At 39.4% G+C, this 20515-nt stretch overlaps 2 protein-coding genes across 2 annotated transcripts in view; both read left to right on the top strand.

The window, feature by feature from the left end:
* The window catches only part of LOC113162394, a 66306-nt gene that overhangs the window by 41283 nt on the left and 4508 nt on the right, over positions 1 to 20515 (top strand). Inside the window, exon 2 of the mRNA XM_026360486.1 lies at positions 19250 to 19301. The gene's annotated coding sequence lies outside the window, so the exon portion shown is untranslated. The remainder of the gene's footprint in view (positions 1 to 19249; positions 19302 to 20515) is intronic.
* LOC113162393 (NACHT, LRR and PYD domains-containing protein 1) lies at positions 5485 to 16089 on the top strand. The gene is made up of 9 exons (XM_026360484.1): positions 5485 to 5546; positions 5818 to 5927; positions 7555 to 7613; positions 8093 to 8307; positions 8467 to 8717; positions 12020 to 12133; positions 12476 to 12617; positions 14510 to 14584; positions 15058 to 16089. The coding sequence occupies exons 2-9, from the start codon at positions 5904 to 5906 to the stop codon at positions 15387 to 15389; spliced, it is 1212 nt and encodes a 403-aa protein (XP_026216269.1). The 5' UTR covers positions 5485 to 5546; positions 5818 to 5903; the 3' UTR covers positions 15390 to 16089.

Genomic DNA, 20515 nt, shown 5'->3' with positions numbered 1-20515 from the left:
TCCACTTATTTAAGTGGACACTTGTGCATTTCCCCGTACCTTGTCACCTACTGACCAGTACTTAAATCCAAGGTTGCCGACAGAAAGTCAGAAATGCCAAACATCCCAGGAATATCTTGTAAATCCTTCGATAGCAGGACAGGTAAAAAAAAAGTGCTAGACTCAAATAACATCTAATGAGTAATATAATTGTTAATATTTCCAGGGGGATGGGTTAAATGCAGCGGACCAAGGACAAAGGCTGTTTCTGTAAAAAAATAAATAAAGGAAACAAAACATAGTACAGGAAACAGTTTATGAAGAAAACAAGGGTACAAGGGAAGAAGTCAGATGAGTACTTGTGGGAAACTTGTCGGGGCCGGGTCAGTGTGGAGGACCTGGATGAAACAATAAGTCCAATAGGCTAATATCCAAAGTCAGAGGTAATCGAGGTCATACACAGTAAGGCAGTTCAGAGAGGTCCGACAGGCAAAATCCAACTAGAGTCCAAAACCAAGAGGGTCATGAGCTGGATGAAGGACCCCATGGCCAGAGATGAAACGGAGTACAGGAAAAAGTTTTCAGGGTTTTATTGATGACAAAAGGTACAGGGGAATAAGTCAGTAGAGTACTTGTAGGAAACTTGTCAGTGCAGGGTGAGTGTGGAGGTCTGGGTGAACCAGAATTAGTTAGGAACAGGAAGTGGGGGTACAACATCACAGCCATTATGGCCGACCAACAGACAGCACATGGAACAAATGGAGGACAATGGAGATAGTGAATGGTAGGAGTGGCGGCTGACAAATGGTGGAGAGTGTCCAGGAGTGTAACCAGAGTATCACAGAAGCACAAACAGAGGAAACACAGAATGTGACAAAATCCAATGTCCAAAACAAAGTGTGGGAAAACAGTCTGAGGTTATGTACAAGGCAGTCCAAACAACAAATCCAAAAGGCTAAACTCTAAAATCAAGGGTAATCCAGGTCATACACAGTTAGGCAGTTCAGAGAGGCTGGCAAAATCCACAACAGAAAGACAATAAGCAGAACTCACAGCACCAGGGGGTCAGGCAAGAGACGGGGTCCAGATCAGGCAGAGTCAGTCCAAAATAAGTCAGTCCAAATGAGACGCTGGATAGTGTCCGGGGGTTGAGGTTAGACTATCTGGCAGGGAAAAAGGTGAGCAGGTCTATATATACAGTGGCAGGAAAAAGTAGGTGAACCCTTTGGGATTACGTGGAGTTTTGCATGAACTGGTCATAAAATGTGCTCCGATCTTCATCTAACTCACAACAATACAAAAACACAGTCTGCTGAAAATAATAGTACACAAACATTATATTTTCATGTTTTTATTGAACATAACATGTAAACATTAACAGTGCAAAAAAAGTGAAAAAGTATGTGAACCCAATCACTGTGATGATATTGGGTGTGTTGCTGAAAGTGTCCTGCCCTTTAAAAACACACAACAGTCTTGGGTTTACTGTTGCAGCACTGTTGCTACTCTCCCTAGGCGTGGTCGTCCTGTAAAGATGACTGCAAGAGCACAGCGCAGAATGCTGAACGAGGTAAAGAATCCTAGAGTGTCAGCTAAAGACTTACAGAAATCTCTGGCACATGCTAACATTTTTGTTGACACGTCTACAATAAGGAAAACATTAAACAAGAATGGAGTACATGGGAGAACACCACGCAGGAAGCCATTGCTGTCCAAAAAAATATATTGCAGCACGTTTGAAGTTTGCAAAAGAGCACCTGGATGTTCCACAGCACTACAGGCAAAATATTCTGTGGACAGATGAAACCAAAATTGAGTTGTTTGGAAAACAGTCATTGAACAAGTCATTCAACAAAATAATGGCTTCAGCAGAACAAAATACACCTTCTGGAGTGGCCCAGTCAGAGTCCTGACCTCAACCCGATTGAAATGCCGTGGCATGACCTTAAGAGAGCCATTCACACCAGACATCTGAAGAATATTGCTACACTGAAACAGTTTTGTGAAGAGGAGTGGTCCAAAATTACTTCAGATCGTTGTGCAGGTCTGATCTGCAACTATAGGACACGTTAGGTTATTGCTGCCAAAGGAGGGTCAACCAGTTATTAAGTCCAAAGGTTCACATACTTTTTCCACCCTGCACTGTGAATGTTTACATGTTATGTTCAATAAAAACATGAAAACATATCATGTTTGTGTAGTATTATTTCAAGCAGACTGTGTTTTTGTATTGGTGTGAGTTAGATGAAGATCGGGGCACATTTTATGACAAATTCATGTAAAACTCCACGTAATCCCAAAGGGTTCACATACTGTTTCTTGTCCACTGTATAGTGTGGGGAAAACAATCAATGAGGTGAGTGCAGGTAATCAGACTGAGAGGAGGAAACAGGAAGTTGTCAAAATAAGGGCATGGGGAAAAGCCAGGCAGCAACGAGGCTGGAACCATGACACACGAAGAGTCAGAGCATGTAAAGGATCAATGAGGGAAAGAACAGATGGGGAGTAAACACACACACTAGGGTTAATGCCACTGACTTCGGTACGGTATGGCGCGGGTCAATAGGAAAATATTCAGTTTGGCCCTTAGACAAGTAACCCTAGTGAGCGGGGCTACATGAAGAGGATGTGGGAACTATGGATACTTCGAAACCCATCATCAAGGCTAACACCTAAACAACTACTAGCACAGTGCTCTAACATCCGTAAGAAACACCTCATGTCAGAGATTGATGAGGTACAACACAAATGCAAGGGGGAGCGAGGACGACAGTTCAGCGGGGAGATGTTACAATCATCCTCCCCACAATCAGACCTTAATGCAAGAGCAGCTGACCTAAGATTGGAGATCATGGCTAAGATGGACACCTGGAACCCCTGAGTCCGGTTACCAAGAATTAGTGAAGTACCTTCTGAAAGTCTGCAAGAAGATGTGAATGCAGCACTACAGACAATACCAACTCTGACCATCGCTGAAACCAATCAGCTGATCTACAGCACAGCAAACGTGATCCTTGAGGTATGGCAGACACAAGACATCCAAGAGATGGTCTTGGGTGTGAAGAACTGGACAGCACCAGGTCCTTACATGATCCATGCCTACTGGCTCAAGAAGCTAACCTCGCTCCATGAGCGCCTGGCGGCACAAATGATCAACCTACTAGCGGATGGAACCCACCCTGAATGGCTAATGGAAGGCCGGACAGAAGGACCCCCAGAAGGGAGCAGTCCCATCTAACTTCCGCCCAATAACCTGCCTCTGCACTACATGGAAGCTCCTGTCAGGCATCATAGCAGCTAAGATGAGCAGGCACATGGATCAATACATGAGCAGTACCCAGGAATTGGTAGTAACACCAGGGGAGCAAAGCACCAGCTACTGGTAGACAAAGCAGTTACCAGAGACTGTAAGACCAGACATACCAACCTGTACACTGCCTGGATTGACTACAAGAAAGCCTATGACTCAATGCCTCACACATGGATCATGGAATGGTTGGAACTGTACAAGATCAACAGGACTCTAAGAACCTTCATCCAGAACTCAATGGGAAGGTGGAAAACAACCCTAGAGGCCAACTTCAAGCCGATTGCCCAAGTCAACATCAAGTGTGGCATATACCAAGGAGATGCTCTGTCCCCACTGCTGTTCTGCATAGGCCTGTAGCCCCTCAGCCAGATCATCACCAAGACTGGCTACGGATAGCGACTACGAAATGCCACAATGGACAGCCACCTCCTCTACATGGATGAAATCAAGCTGTATGCCAAGAGCGAACGAGACATCGACTCGCTGATACATACCACCAGGATGTACAGCCAAGACATCAGAATGTCATTCGGACTGGATAAGTGTGGTTGAATGGTAGCAAGGAGAGGAAAAGGTACTGAGGGGATAGAAGTACTAGAAGGCAAGATAGCAGATGTCGAGGATAGCTACAAATACCTTGGAATCCCGCAGGCAAATGGTAACCACGAAGAGACCGCAAGGAAAACAGCAACCACTAAGTACCTCCAAAGGTAAGGCAAGTCCTGAGAAGTCAGCTAATGGAAAGAACAAAGTCCGGGCAATCAACACCTATGCGCTCCCGGTTATCAGGTATCCCGCTGGCATAATAAGCTGGCCAAAGGAGGAGATGGAAGCCACTGACATCAAGACAAGGAAGCTCCTTACAATGCATGGAGGGTTTCACCCCAACTCCACTACCCTGAGACTGTACGCTAAGCGGAAGGAAGGAGGCCGAGGATTAGTGAGTGTCAAAGCCACTATCCGGGATGAAACAACTAAGCTCAATGAATACATCAGGAAGATGGCCCCAACTGATGGCATGCTTAGCGAACACCTCAGCCAGCAGGCTCCAGAGGAGCAAGGGAAGGAAGAGGAGGAACCCTCATAGAAGGACAAGACCCTGCACTGTATGTACCACCGGCAGATAGTGGTCAGTTCAATTCAGTTTTATGTATATAGCGCCAATTCACAACAGAAGTTATCTCATGGCAGAAGAAGTGGCTGATGTCAACAAATCCTACCAGTGGCTGGACAAAGCTGGAATGAAAGACAGAACAGAGGCACTAATCCCAGCAGCACAGGAGCAGGCTCTGAGTACAAGATCGATAGAGGCTGGGATCTACCATACCAGGCAGGTCCCCAGGTGCAGGCTGTGCAAAGATGCCCCTGAAACAATCCAGCACATAACAGCGGGATGCAAGATGCTAGCAGGCAGGGCATACATGGAACGCCATAACTAAGTGGCCGGCATAGTGTACAGGAACATCTGTGCCGAGTACAGGCTGGAAGTCCCAAAGTCAAAATGGGACACACCTCCAAAGGTAGTTGAGAGTGACCGATCCTGTGGGACTTCCAGATACAGACTGAGAAACTGGTAATGGCCAACCAACCTGACATAGTAGTGGTGGACAAAAAGGAGAACAAGGCTGTAGTGATAGATGTAGCAATCCCAAGTGATAGCAACATCTGGAAGAAGGAGCACGAGAAGATCAAGAAGTACCAAGGGCTGAAAGAAGAGATGGAAAAGATGTGAAAGATGAAGGCACAAGTGGTACTTGTAATGATAGGAACACTGGGGGCTGTAACTTCCAAACAGTGCTGTCCTAAGAACAGCTAAGATACTGAACAGGACCCTCAAGCTCTCAGGACCCGAGCTTAAAGGAATAAGACTGCTTCAAGGAAGGAGCGAGTGGTGTATTTATTTATTACGTATGTATGTATTATTATGTATATGCATGTATATATAAATCAGTTGCATTGTTTTTTTTAATCTCTGGAAAGGAATGAATGACTCAGGAAAAAAATCTTGACTGAGGTTCTTATATTTCATGCATGAAAGGCTTGAAACTTTCTTTATAGTCATTTATGAGTTGGATGAATCCTGGAGTCTTCACAGGTGGATACAGAATAGATTGTTACAGTGTGGTAATAAACAAGACGTCCTTGTTTAATCATTTTTTAACTTACAGACGAAGAGCACCACTAACAACACTGTTGGAAGAACAACAACAATTTAAAGAAAACAGAACAGAACAAACTTCACAAGAGAGCTTAATTGGTAAGTATACCAACTGTTAGACATTTTACCTACGTACATTAATCAAGTATTACATTTAATTAAGTATTAAAAATGATTAAAGTATTTTGTATTTTTTGTGTGTATTTAGTTTTTCAGCTACATCTACTAATCACTAATTGGAGCCATCGTTATAGAAAAACAGCCTAATTAACTCGTATTTTTCGTTGTGTGGGCTTTATACCATTGGTTGTTTATTGTTGATGGTTTATGAGAGGGTCATTAATTTATTCATTTAATTATTTATTCACAGCAGCTTCATCTGATGACTCTCATCTTTCACTGGATCTTAGTACAACAAACACAGAGTCTGGTTCATCAGTGGAGAACACAGAAGTGATGGAGAAGCCACACACTGTACATGTAGGTGATGGACACATATTCTAGACACAGTACCAGACTTCAACCAGTTAACTGAGAAAAAGAAAGCATGGTTTGAAACTGGACTGACTAGGACTGTTCGAATTAATGACATGATCTGTGATTAATGAATCTAAATGAATCACATGCATAAATGTTTACTGTGAAAGTATTTGAAATATTTAAATTAATTCTGGCAGACAGATGAGTAATTCAGTGAATAATTGACTAATATTGATTAATAAATAATTACCTGATGAATAGACTTTAAAGTTAAGCTTCTCATTGATTTCATATGACCTAATATGCCTGAATTCAGAAATTGCAGAGTTCTATACAGTTCTGTGTGTATGGAGTTAAATGGGGATAATATGTTTTGTAAATCTGCGAGACAAAACAAGTTTAAAATTATAATGTGAAACTGAAAGTTGTAGTACTTCCTATAACCTAACAACAATAATAACAAAACCAAATTATAAAGTGTGATACATTTTTCGAATTTCTTTTGAATTAATATTTGCATTTCTTTCTTATGAAAAACGCTACATTATTTCAGATTTTTTTACAGTTTGGGATTCTAACGCTGCAATAATTAATATTTTAAATATTTTCTAAGAAATAAAGTTAAAAACTGGGACAATAGGTGATCATTTCATGATTTTATGTCAAATGAGACTTGGCATAAACTAAGTAACAACAAAACACAGAAGGGTTCAGTCCAAAATGGGAAAAACCAAATGACTAGAATGAAAACTAAGGACGTGGGGTGGAAAAGTATCAACAGAAAATCAAAACGGGCAGGCAGAACATTTACAGAGGCAAAGATACAAGGTCCGTAATCCAGGGAGCAAATTTCTGAATATACAGGGCAGACACAACACACAGGCGAGACAAAGGCAAGGTCCAGGATTGAAACGAGTTTAGACTCAAGGGAAAACACAGGGCTAGATACAAGATACAAGGCTTGAGGCAAAACAAGATGAATGACTAAAAAGTAGTGTAGCAACAAATACTCTGGCAATCCATAGTCTTAACCTGCAGAGCACAAGAAATCAGCAATCCAGAAGAGGTGTGTGCCTAAACAGGAATTAGGAAGTGTATAAGAGTAAATTGTGCATAAGGTTCATCCTAGCTACCTGTCGAGGTGTCCTTGGACAAGAGATTGAAACTCTGTAGTAGCGTCTAGCAGCTGTTCACTTGTAACTCGCTTTAAATAAAAGCGTCAAATATATTATATTATTTAAAATAAATTCCAAAAATTTATCAAACTTAAAATGTAACCATTTTCTTTCAAATTAACAAATCATAAGGCATTTGCAGATGGTGAATGTTGACAGAGGTTTCTCAGTTTGTTCACACGGCTGTTTCTTTCATATTTATATGGAGCCTCCATGTTTTTGTCCTACTATTTGGAGTTGGGTGTGTTATGGCTCCTCTGTGAGTCTCTGCGACCTGCATTTACTTGTAAGAAACTTCACTGTATAGATTCACTGGGATGATTATTTCTATCCTAGAAGAAGCTAATTTTCTGCTTTAATTACAATATTTAATTTTATTTAGTTAAAGATTTATAACACAATTAAAGGTTGTTATCTTTTGAAAACTAATATTTTACCTTTCTAAATTCTAGGATCCATCACATTTTATACCTGAGATATTGATTAATACATTTGGAGAAACTTCATACAGGTAATCATTCCATCATTTTCTCCTAATTATTTACTTATTACAGGTAAAAGTCAAGTTCTGTGTGTTTGGAAGCTCCCAAAAACTATGGTGGAAACTGAACTCAGGAACCAAACCAGTATAATATAAAGGAACACTTTCTAATAAGAGTTTAGCATCAAGTCAAATAAACTTCTGGGATATTAATCTGGTCAGTTGAGTAACAGAGGGGGATGTTAATCAGCTTCAGCTGCTTTGGTGTTAATGAAATTAACAACAGGTGAACTAGAGGGGCAACAATGAGAAGACCCTCAAAACAGGAATGATTTTACAGGTGAAAGCAGGAAACCCTCATCCAACACCTTGAACTTGTCACGTTATTTCTTTTTTATATGAGGCTGCAGCTCACAGTCACATATCAGAGTCAGAGTTTGTTGTGAACATGTAGACGTCAAAAGGGACAAAAACGTATGATATTCCTGCTTCTGTTCTGTGTGATGCAGGTTCAGAGTCGAGTATCCAGGTACGTACGAGTGCACTTCGACGCGGCTGGTGTTTACAATGTGTCGGGAGGGGGAGTTATTGTACAGGATCGTCCAGTGGGATGAAAGCCTCCTCCAGTCAGCTGGAAAGACGCCTGCAGGTCCGCTGTTTGACATCCAGTGTTCTGAGGACTCTGTATTTCAGCTGCACATCCCACACTGTGAGACAAAACCTGGTAATTATGAACAGGATGTGGCTTCAAATCATCACTGCAAACCTACACTTCTGTTAGTTCACACATGTAAAGTGTAATAATTAGTTTAAATGAACAGGCTCAGATTAGTGGAAATAAAACTTTAGGATAAATATTGTTGATGTCTCTGTGTATTTACAGCATCACTCTCTGACGGCCTGTCTGTTGCTCACATCAGTTATGATGGAATGAACATCCTTGATCCACTGCAGATAACAGATACTCATGTGGTTGTGGACGTCCCTCACCTCTCTGCCTTTGGCTTGTTGATTGATATAGTAAAAAGAATTCTAAACCAACCAATAAGGGGCCAAATTTTGCTGTTTCATCGTCTAAGGAAAAATCGAAAAGTCAACGTGTTTTTGCTGCCAGAAAACATCCCACTGCAGGAGGTAAACACACAAGTTCAATATCCTTTTTCACAACTTTAGTAAGTATGCAGTAATTTGGTTGTTTTTTTCTTGTTATTAGAGTCACCGCCTCTACAACTTTGTGTTTAGTGATCAAATTCTGACAAAACAGTCTTGATCTCTACAGAGATGTAATTTTTTGTGAACTCATCCATTTAAAATCCATATTGTAGCCCACACTCAAAGAAAGGGAACAGGAATACAGTGTCAAGAAACACTTTGTGAACCTTTTGGAATTTCATGGTTTTCTGCATGAATTTGTCATAAAATGTGCTCTAGTCTTCATCTAAGTCACAACAATAGAAAAACACAGTCTGCTTAAAATAATAGTACACAAACATTATACGTTTTCATGTTTTTATTGAACATAACATGTAAACATTCACAGTGCAGGGTGGAAAAAGTATGTGAACCCCTAGCCAAGAGCTAATCGGAGCCAGGAGTGAGCCAACCTCAAGTCTAATCATTGTGATGATATTGCATGTGATGCTGAAAGCTGTCCTGCCCTTTAAAAACACACCCCTGTTTTGGGTTTCCTGGTTTCAAGAAGCACTGCCTAATGTGAACCATGCCTCGCAGAGAAGAGCTCTCAGAAGACCTACGATCAAGAATTATTGACTTGCATGAAGCTGAAAAGGGTTACAAAAGTATCTCCAAAAGCCTTGATGTTCATGTGTCCACAGTTAGACGGACTGTCTACAAATGGAGAAAGTTCAGCACTGTTGCTACTCTCCCTAGGCGTGGTCGTCCTGTAAAGATGACTGCAAGAGCACAGTGCAGAATGCTGAACGAGGTAAAGAAGAATCCTAGAGTGTCAGCTAAAGACTTACAGAAATCTCTGGCACATGCTAACATTTTTGTTGACACGTCTACAATAAGGAAAACATTAAACAAGAATGGAGTACATGGGAGAACACCACGCAGGAAGCCATTGCTGTCCAAAAAAATATATTGCAGCACGTTTGAAGTTTGCAAAAGAGCACCTGGATGTTCCACAGCACTACTGGCAAAATATTCTGTGGACAGATGAAAACAAAATTGAGTTGTTTGGAAAAAACACACAACACTATGTGTGGACAAAAAAAGGCACAGCACACCAACATCAAAACCTCATCCCCACTGTAAAACACGGCAGAGGGAGCATCATGGTTTGGGGCTGCTTTGCTGCCTCAGGGCCTGAACGGATTGTTGTCATTGATGGAAAAATGAATTCCAGAGTTTATCAAGACATTTTGCAAGAAAATGTAAGACCATCTGTCCGCCAACTGAAGCTCCACAGAGGATGATTGATGCAACAGGACAATGATCCAAAGCATACAAGTAATTCAACAGAAGAATAGCTTCAACAGAACAAAATACACCTTCTAGAGTGGCCCAGTCAGAGTGCTGACCTCAACCCAATTGAAATGCTGTGGCATGACCTTAAGAGAGCCATTCACACCAGACATCCCAAGAATGTTGCTACACTGAAACAGTTTTGTGAAGAGGAGTGGTCCAACATTACTCCAGATCGTTGGGCAGGTCTGATCTGCAACTATAGGACACGTTTGGTTGAGGTTATTGCTGCCAAAGGAGGGTCAACCAATTATTAAGTCCAAAGGTTCACATACTTTTTCCACCCTGCACTGTGAATGTTTACATGTTATGTTCAATAAAAACATGAAAACATATAATGTTTGTGTACTATTATTTTAAGCAGACTGTGTTTTTGTATTGTTAGATGAAGATCAGAGCACATTTTATGACAAATGAATGCAGAAAAATTTGGTTTATCAGAAAGTGTCACATTTTACATTTCAACATCTATTTGTCTTGTTATGCACATTAAGCCTCATTCATTCAATTTTAATTGAGTTCAGTTTATATATAGCATATTTATCAAATCACAATAATAATAATAATAATAAGTCATGATAGACCTAAACACAATTACTTGTTCTTGCTACTTTATGTGTTTTATGGCAACAAGAATTGACTCCCCCTCCTTATTCAGGCTGTGAATAATTGAGTAACTAACATTATTAGGGAGAATAAGGTGAATGCTTAAGTATTGTAGTACAGAATCTTTAAAAAAAAAAAAAATGGTTCATGTCAAGTTTACATTCGAATGTTTCGAAATTTTGAGAATAGAGTTGAGTTGAGAATGAATCTACACAAAGCATTTTGCCGACACTATATGTTAAAGCTGATGGTGTCACATATCTAGGGTCGGACTCCATTGCCAGAGAGGAGACTCGAAACAAATTGTTCTAATAAAGCCTTTTCTATTTCAATGCCATGTAATGCAATGGCAGATACGGGGGTCCCACAAGCCAGTTGTCGGTGGGAACAGCGTTAGGTTGGCAGTCTGTGGGGGGAGATAGAGTTAGCCAGAGGCTTGCTAGAGTCTTGCTGAATTGTGAGACTATTACTCACAGGTTTGGTTGGATGTTGGGATAAGAGATGCCAATGGGCAGGGTGACGGGCAGGGCGAGCCGGAGAGCACTCCCGGGGCAACCTCCAAGATGGCGGGCGACTTCCGGTGCGTCTTTCAAGATGGCGGACGGCGGTGGAGCACGTGGCCTTGCAGGGGCTGAGAAGACAAACTGGCGAAAGACAAAGTCAGAAGTAGCTCTACACCAGAGTCACAAGGGCAGTCCAGATCATACACAGTGTACAACAGGGGCTAAGGCAGAGTAGCTGAGGTCAAAACACAATCCAAGTCATACACAGAGAACAGTTCCAAGGGAAGTCCAAAATCCAAAACAGAATGCAATCCAGGTCATACACAATAATCCAAACAGAGGGGAATTCAAAATCCACAACCGAGAACAGTCCAGGTCAAAACACAGGGAGGTCCAAGCAGAAACAGAGTAGAGAGGGAGAAACCAGGAAGGGGTCAGAACCGGAGAGAACAACTCACAAAACACGAGGAGCAGGCAGCAGCGGGGTCAGGTCAGGCAGATTCGGCAACAGGTAGGCAAGAACAAGATAACGCTGGATACTAATGATTCACAAAAGGTGTGAGACTATCTGGCAGGGGAAGCCAGCAGACAGACCTGCTTAAATAGGGAGAGAGGAAGCATATGTGAGGTGGCTGACCAATAGGTGTGAAGCAGCAGGAAGGGGGAGGAGCCAACAACATGGAGGGCAGACGGGCAGAATCGTGACAGTTTGATTCATTCTCAACATTTTAACTTTAAACTCAACATAAAAACTAAAAGAACTGTTGTTTGTCTTAGATCCATGTCACTTTACTACTTTTGCACTGTTACTTTAATGAAAATGTTCTTACATCTCTGTAGGTGAGACAGCAGCAGGAAGGTGCTGAGTACATCGAGGCCCCTTCTTCCTGTCACCTCATTAAAGGCCACACTTACAGTCTACACAGTCCTGAGAAGTACAGAGTACAACCTTTAGTGAGTATGTCCAGTAAATACACCATGTCTCAGTTAGTGCTGTAACAGACTGAAAATGTAAGTAATAGACATCCTGACTGTTTTATGATGGTCGGGACAAAACCTTATGCTCAGCACTAAAACTAACTAAAGAGGGAAGTGGATTAAACTCCTGATGGAGGGCTGTAAAACAAATACAGTGAACTAAACTATGTTATAAAGCTGAAGTGGAGCTGAGAGAAACTGCAGAGTCTGATACATCAGTTGCTGTTTTCACTGCTCATATAACATTAGTGCAGCTTTAACTGGACACAACCACTGAACAGTGAGAAGTAACCATAAGACATTGTTATTGATTTACAGAGGGCCCAGTTCGACTTTAACTATGGACCAAATTACCACCCAACATTTGAGATTCGACCAAACTCGAACGCAGAGGAAGTGACTGTGATGGTCAGAGACCAAGAGGAGACACCGGTGTGGGAGTATAACGCCAGATTCAACGGTAAACAAGACTTGATGTTGTTATCACTATGAAGTAATTTCACTTTAACCCGAGCTCTAATTTGATATGCATTTTTTATTTTTCTTTGCTATTTTGGCTTATTGGAACCTGAGTAGTATAGTAGAAAAACTAAGCATCATCTTTTCATAAACAGTTATAGGAAGACATCATATCCCTACAACAACAAATTATAACATAACATTCAAACTGTTACGATTCCTCCCTTCGCCCCTGTCCGTGGGTTTTGTTTTGTTTTGTTTTGTGCTCACTCTCCTGCCACACCATATTTGGGCTTCCTCCTCCTCCACTCTCCGCTCACTGGAGTAACTAGTCATTAATTTCACCTGTGCATCTCTGTTTTATAAGCACCCCTCAGTCCTCAGTCGATTGGTAGTTTGTTGTCATTCATGACCTTTGGTCAGTCAGTCAGTCATCTCTCTGTTCTCCTTTTGTTTCACCTGTTCGTCAGACTGTGCTTTCGTTTGTATGTTTGAATTGTTTGTCAGCCGTGAGCATCGTTTTTGTTTTTTTACTTTGTACCGTTAGTTTTGCCTGCTATTGCAGTGGTTGTCATTTGTTACTTTGTCGGTTCGGTCTCTGTGTTTTTTCTTTTCTGCGTTTATGCAGCGTTTTATGTTGATACTTTGTACTGTTGGTCCATCTGTTCGTTTATGTTCTCTTACCTTGGGCAGTGTTTTCGTTTGTTACTTTGTATTTTTATTTTTGGTGAGTTGTAGTTTGTATGTGTGTGCATTGCTTAATTAGTTGGTACTTTGTATGTTTTTGTTGGTTTATTAGTTCGTATTTTGCTTGCGGCAGCGCTTTCGTTTGTCACTTTGTGTTTATCCACCGTGTTTTCGGGTCTCTTTATGTTGATACTTTGTTAGTGTTTGTTAGTTCCCTGTGTCCCCAGCCCTTTTTGTTAATAAAATATCTTTTTGTTCTTACCTATTTGGTCCCCGTCAGTTCGTTTGTAACACAAACATTTTGAATTAATAACTAGCCCTGCCCTTTTCTTTACACACCTATTTGTGAAAGGCTGTGTAACAGTTTGCGATCAGCTAGAACGCACATGAAACCAAAATGTCATGTACAATCATGTGTATGCCAGGTCCGTGCTGGACTTCTGATCTCGTATAGAAGAAACTCTCAGATCTTCCACTTCTGTTTTTGTCCTTTTATAGGAATCTGTAAATTTAATATTTGTTAATTTAGCCAACATAAGCGGTTTAATCTGATATTCTTGTGTTTTCAATCACTGTGAACATATTTCCTATGTACAATAGCTGTATTCTAATCAAGTGACTACGATATAATAGGCATATAGTTATAATGGCACTGGAAAACCAAGGAAAAAAAATTAATGGTGCCTAAGACTTTTGCACGGTACTCTTTATATTCCTAACCCTAACTTGACGTCTTGATACCATTTGTTTGTTACTCAGAATTGGCCTCATACCAGCCTGCAGCCAGTGAACCAGACTTGCTCCCGGTCCAGGCTGAAGGAGGTGAGCGACACTGTTAGAAATCCTAGTCAATTACATTTCTGATTGCTGTATGGATTTAACTTTAAAGTAATGCATATCTCTGCAGGCTTCATGACTCACCTTTATCTCAAACTAAGCAGTATTGTCAGTTTTTATAATTTAAAAATATCAGAGCTGTTGTTTTGTTGTGAATTACTTAATTCAAAGTTAATTTTGAAGATATTGCTCAATTATTTCTATGGTATCTGTAAATGAGGAATAAAGGTAGTGCAGACCAAGTTCCCCAACTTATATCTAATATCTGTCTTTTTGAAATCTCTACATCTTTATAAGGTTCTGTATGTTCACTGATGGTGTAACTTAAGTTAAAGTTATTTTATCAAACTAAACCTTTTTCTCTTTTAGCATTAGCCTCCAGTTCCTCATCAACTCAGCCACCATCCAGTGAACCAGCCTCACTCCTACCAGCTGGAGGAGGAGGTGAGTAACACTGTCCAGTTTATCTACAGAGAGTCTGCAGTGAATTGTTGCACTAAATAATTCATATGTTAAATAACAGAAAGGAAACAGAGGATCTTACGATCAAAGTTCATCTTGTTGTGATTTGGTCCAGACACTAATTATTTCAAAGATGTCATAAAATATTAAAAGTACATTCATAGTCAATACAAAAGGAGATTTGACATTTCTTGTAATGTGTCTGTTCACATGTTGAAGGTCTGAATGCTAAATACATTTCATATTTATTTTCTATCAATCAAATGACTGGTTTCAGATTTGAATTCTGTCTCCAGCTCTGAACTATGGTTGTTGACTCCTCTCAGATATTTAACGAGTTTTCCAGAGTGGTTACACAAGGCTAAAACCAAAAGTTAAAATGATGTATTATACTGTATATTAATAAAGTTAGTAATATTATATATTTAATAAAGTTTTTTGTGCCTATTTTCCAGGTCCTGGTCCAAGTGGACAAACTCTACCAAGACCAGAGAGTCTCCAAGGGGAAGAAGAGCAGAAGCTGCTCTCTGTTAGGACAGAGTTTATCGACAGAGTTTCCGGTTCTGTTCTGAAAGATTTGCTGGATAAACTTCTGGAAAACAAAGTTATAAACAGCAGAGAACTAGAGTCAATCCAAACAATGTCCAGGACAGACAAAGCACGAGAGCTGATTGATCTGGTTCTAAATAAGGGAAATTCAGCCTGTAAAATTATGATTGATAATCTCTGTGATTTAGATCCATTTGTTTCTGAAACGCTGCAGCTAAAGTTAAATGAATGTTTTTAACTTTTATTAACTATAACCTGTTATTTTCTGGGAAGATTCCTGGTCATCTAATCAAATGTCCACAGTGTCGGTGTGTTTTCTGAGGTGGAACAACAACCCACAGGTTCAGAATAAGATGAGATGAGAGTTTCAGATGGAACTGAAAACATCAAACTTTAAGTTCTAAACTAAAACTTTAAGTTCTGTAGCTACTTACAGGGCAACGATCTTACTGTGACACTATCCAGCCGCTGGATACACTTAGAGAAAAGACCTGTTTTTGTATTTTAACAGTGATTTAAAGTTCCCATTTTATTTAAACTGCACTTCTTTGTCATTTTTCTACACATATATGACTCTAGTGCATGTAGACTCACACCGAGTATGTTAGAAGTGCACACCTTCCTTTCTATGTAGAAACCAGTCCTTAAAGGGTCCATTTAAAGTTTTCACTCAAAAGGAAGTGTTGTCAACACTACTAATGCTCAATGCTTATATCACATAATATGGGCACTTTAAATAAAGTTTCTTTTTTTTAAATTCTCTCTTTATTTGTCTTCTGAGGCAGCAGAAAGGGACACTTGTATCCCTTGTACTTTACTTTACTGTAATATACACAGTATAATGTAGTAAAGTGTAATTTACAGATGTTCAAGGCTCATTCTTGACTGTTAAACTGTGTTCTGGTGTTTGCACATTGTGTACAGTATAATATTTACCCAAATTATATTTTTAGAAAAGTTTCCAAGATATTTTTAGTATATCTTTAGTTATTTTTAAATGCCAACTTAAATGTAAGAGGTTTATAAATGTATTATATATGTATTATATATTATATGATCTTTTTGGAAGTAATCAGCACTCCTCACTGTCTTTTGTACGTCTTAAACATGTGAGACTTTGTTTCCTTGTGTGTTTTGTCTTTTTACTTATGATCATGATAAATGCTGTATCATACTATTATTCACTGTTTCTACTACAAAAAAAAAATTGTCTTAAAACGGAGCTCCTTGAGCATTTTGAATTTCTAAACTTAAAGTTTTATTTTATCCAAAAAACAGAGCAACTTGTTTGTGTTTTAAAGACATAACAAGTAGCAGAAACTGAAGCATCCAAAAGTCAAAATATGTTAGATTATTAATATTATGTAATGTAATAATATGTTTGTGTTGTGTTTCTATTCACACTGGACCACACAGAATAAATCTGATTCAGATTTGTAGATATTAATCATCCAGTTTAAGTCGTAGCTAATGTCAATGTAAAGTAGTGTCTTAGGCATTTGCTTTATTTTTTTTTTTTTACCATCGTGTGCCATCGTGGTCATATTTATGTATTTCTGAGTTTTTATACATTAGGACAACTAGAAACACAAAAAGTGGCTTCTTTGCTGCAGTTCTTACACAAAGACCATTAAACTAAAGGACCAGGTTGGTCTCCAGATGAAGCTGCCAGCTGCTGGTAGGATGGAGCAGGTGGAGGAAGGTGTCAGGACTGATGAGATAGAATATCAGTGAGAATGAAAGTAAAGGTGTTTAAGACGGTGGAGAGACCAGCGGTGCTGTACGACTTGGAAACAGTGAAGAAAAGACCGGAGGCAGAGCTGAAGATATGGAGGTCAGATGTTCTGGAGATAAAGTCCGAGGACAGACTGAGGTGGTTTGGACACGTTCAGAGGAGACACTGTGAACACATCAGTAAACAGAGGCTGAGGTTGGAGCTGCCAGGCAGGAGGTGTAGAGGAGACCAGAGAGGAGATTCATGGATGTAGAGAGAGACGTGAAGTTAGTCGGTGAGAGAGAAGAGGATGAAGAGGATTAAATGGAGGAAGATGATTCACTGTGGAAAGAAGCTGGTTTTAATAACACTGCCTAACAAAATCTAATCTAACGATGGCCTCAGACTTTTACACAGTATGTGAGGAAAAGAACAAGAACAAAAAGTTTCTGACTCTTGTCCTGATAAAAGAAAACTAAACCTGCTTTAAACCTGGTTCTGACTGGTTCTGTTCAATAGAACTGTTTCAGTTGTTCTTAACATTCTTAACAATAAATGAAGAAATGATCCGACTTTGTTCAGGTTCGTCTCTGTTAGTTGATGAGGACACGACAACACTGAGACTGGTTAAAGAGGTGAAACAGGAAGTTTATTTGGGCCTGTTTCTGTAAAAACCTGAAGGTGAAGTGTTCTACAGCTGATGACCCTGATGATCCCAGCTGGTACAGAGACCAGAACTTTTCCAAACAGCTGATTTCAGTGTGAACAAAGAGAAACAGACGTTCTAAAGTGGTGTTGACAATGAGAAGTGAAAGTGAAACTAAGATTTACAGAAACAGAAAAACATCCGGAGAACTATTTGATTTTTTGAACATTTGTTATTTCACTGAATCATTTCTGAGTTTATTATATTTCATTTATTAAAAATGTAGATTTACAAAAAGCAGCTGAACTAAAGACACAATATTTCTCTCTGAATGACTTTGGATTAAAAATAAGGCCAAATGAAAACAGTATACTAACACATATACGGACAGATGTGCTGGTAGACTTCCATTAAAGAAGAAGAACTTAGTGTTATTGAAATATATTGAAATGGATAAAATGAATAAATAAAAATAGAAATCAGGAGCGTCTGACCACTGAGTGAAGATGGATGGGTCTCAAATGTTCACTCCTTCATTTTAGAGAGGATTAAAAACATTAAATAAATCAAATAACACAGAGTTAAAAAATAAAGAAAATAAAATAAAGAATGATGAACAATTGGCAGATTTGGACCTTTTTCCTGCCACAATACAAAGTCCAGCTTGTGTTCTGTGAGGTAACTGTCAAGGATCATGAGGAGCTCATCAGCTGTGGATCTAGGTTGGAATAAACTCTGTGACTTTGAATTTACAAAGCAAACATATACAGTGATCAATCAGTCCTTGTTGCTGTCAGTAGCCACTAAAACACGTGTCTTCTAGTATTTGAGTTCAAGATCACCTGAAATGTCACATGTACATCTTTGAGACGTGTTGTTTGACAGGGGGATAACTTTCAGTTCATACACTAAGTCTACAGCAGGGAGAACGAGCTGCTCACTGATGGTGTGTGTTTCTCCACTGGCCTCGACAGATCTGTATGTCGCTGTGAATGAAGCGATTTGTACTTTGCTGTTCACTGATGCGGATTTTACCATGTGATTTCCCTGCTGACGGTGTTCTGACAGTTGAAGGAATAATTAATAATAATACTGACGTACTTCATTGATCCCTTTATTGACGTGACTGGGGTGTGTTCACTTCTTAGGCCTCATGCTGTTGGCTCCCACAAAACACACATGGGTCTCTCCTCTTCCCCAGTGTGAATCCAGGAAAAGTGGAAAATCATCATATTTTCTGTGATTGTACCGCCACTGCCTCTGTGTAAAAGTCTGTTTATATTGTTTCACTGAAATGAAAAACTCCTGATCTATGATCTGAATTAGGTTTCGTGAGGTGCAGTAAAAAAGATCTGTAGAACAACTGTTCTCATTTAATATTTCTGTTAATTTCCTGTTCCTGGATCTCTTCATACAAATGGACAGACAGACAACCTAAAGACATAATGTCTCCTGTCCTGGTTGTCACCAATCAAATACAAAACACGCTGCACAAAGAAAAGAGCCTTGGTGCATGTGATGAGCTGAAGGGTCAAAGTGTTGGGATTAGTTCCAATTTTACCATCATAAAGGGAGAAATTATAAATAAATAGGAATCTGTGTTTTTGACACATCGATGTGTTTAAAACATTTAAAACTTTTGTGATTATTTATTTGGTGATGTCTCATGTATTTGTACATTTATTCCTAATTTCTCATCCTGGAGTTCTACTTTGTTTTCTCTCTTGATTTCACTCAGGATCTGGAGGCTGTGGAATTGCAGGATTTCTCAGTTCCCAGTCTTTAAAAGGGTAATTATACATAAATGGAAACAATATCAACACTTTCAAAACTTTCTTTATAGTTTTCTTAGTATATTATTTTTCATTTGTGAGTTGGATAAATAAAGTATTCACTAGTCTTCTGTTAATCATTTTTTAACTTGCAGACAAACTTTATCACCTTCGTTGTTTGACTTACGAGAACTTCTACTAAAGAAACATCAACAACAACGAAGAGACTCAATAAAAAAGCAACGACAACAACGTGTGAAATGGCTGAAAAATCGACAGCAGCAATTCAGAGAACAGAGACAAAACAAGTAACGAAAAATAAAACAAACTAGACGGCAACTTACAGAACTGGAAAAGAAACGACTGCAACTGGAAGAGTCAGTAGAAAAACAACAACAAGCATCACTAAAGAGAAAAACTGGTCAGCAGTCCTCGATGTACTTTAACTAATGACTGTAGCCCACTTAATACTCTACTGTCACTTATTGTAGTCATCATAACATAAAACAACCTCATTATAATAATTTTTTCTTTCATACTTCTTAATATAATAATATAATATTAATTTAATAATTCATAGCAGCTCCATCAGATGACTCACACCTCACCCTGGATCCAAATATAACAAATCCAGAGGTTGATTTGTCAGAGGAGAACAAGGAAGTGATGATGGTAAGTCGGGCAGTGGACACATTGTAGGTGGCTTGATCATAGTTAGTTAGTTATAGATAGTTTTAACTCTGTTCTGGATTTGGGAATAGAGAGAAGCTAATGTAGAAGAAATATGATCTCTCTTACTAATTCCAGTCAGAACTCTGGCTGCAGCATTTTGGATTAACTGGAGGCTTTTTTTCTGGAAGGAACAAATGCATGGACTAGTTTTTCAGCATCACTTTGGGACAAGATGCTCCTAATTTTAACTTTAATGTTTCTCAGGTGAAAAAAGGCAGTTCTAGAGATTTCTTTTATGTATGAAGTGAAGGAGATATCCTGGTCAAAGATAACTCCGAGATTTCTTACAGTATTACTTGAGGCCAATACTAAGTCATCAAGGGTGAGAACATGATTAGACATAGTGTCTCTGAGATTTTTAGGCCCAAACAGTATAACCTCTGTCTTGTCTGGATTTAGGAGAAGGAAATTGGAGGACATCCAGGTCTTTATGTCTTTTAAGCAGCTTGAAGTTTGACTTGCTTGATTAGTTTCTCCTGGTTTCATAGATAAGTATAGCT

This window comes from Anabas testudineus, chromosome 1 (genome assembly GCF_900324465.2).
Source record: "Anabas testudineus chromosome 1, fAnaTes1.2, whole genome shotgun sequence".
Taxonomy (NCBI): Eukaryota; Metazoa; Chordata; class Actinopteri; order Anabantiformes; family Anabantidae; genus Anabas; species Anabas testudineus.
Note: the sequence above shows the minus strand (reverse complement) of the source record. Positions and strands in the feature narration are given on the sequence as shown.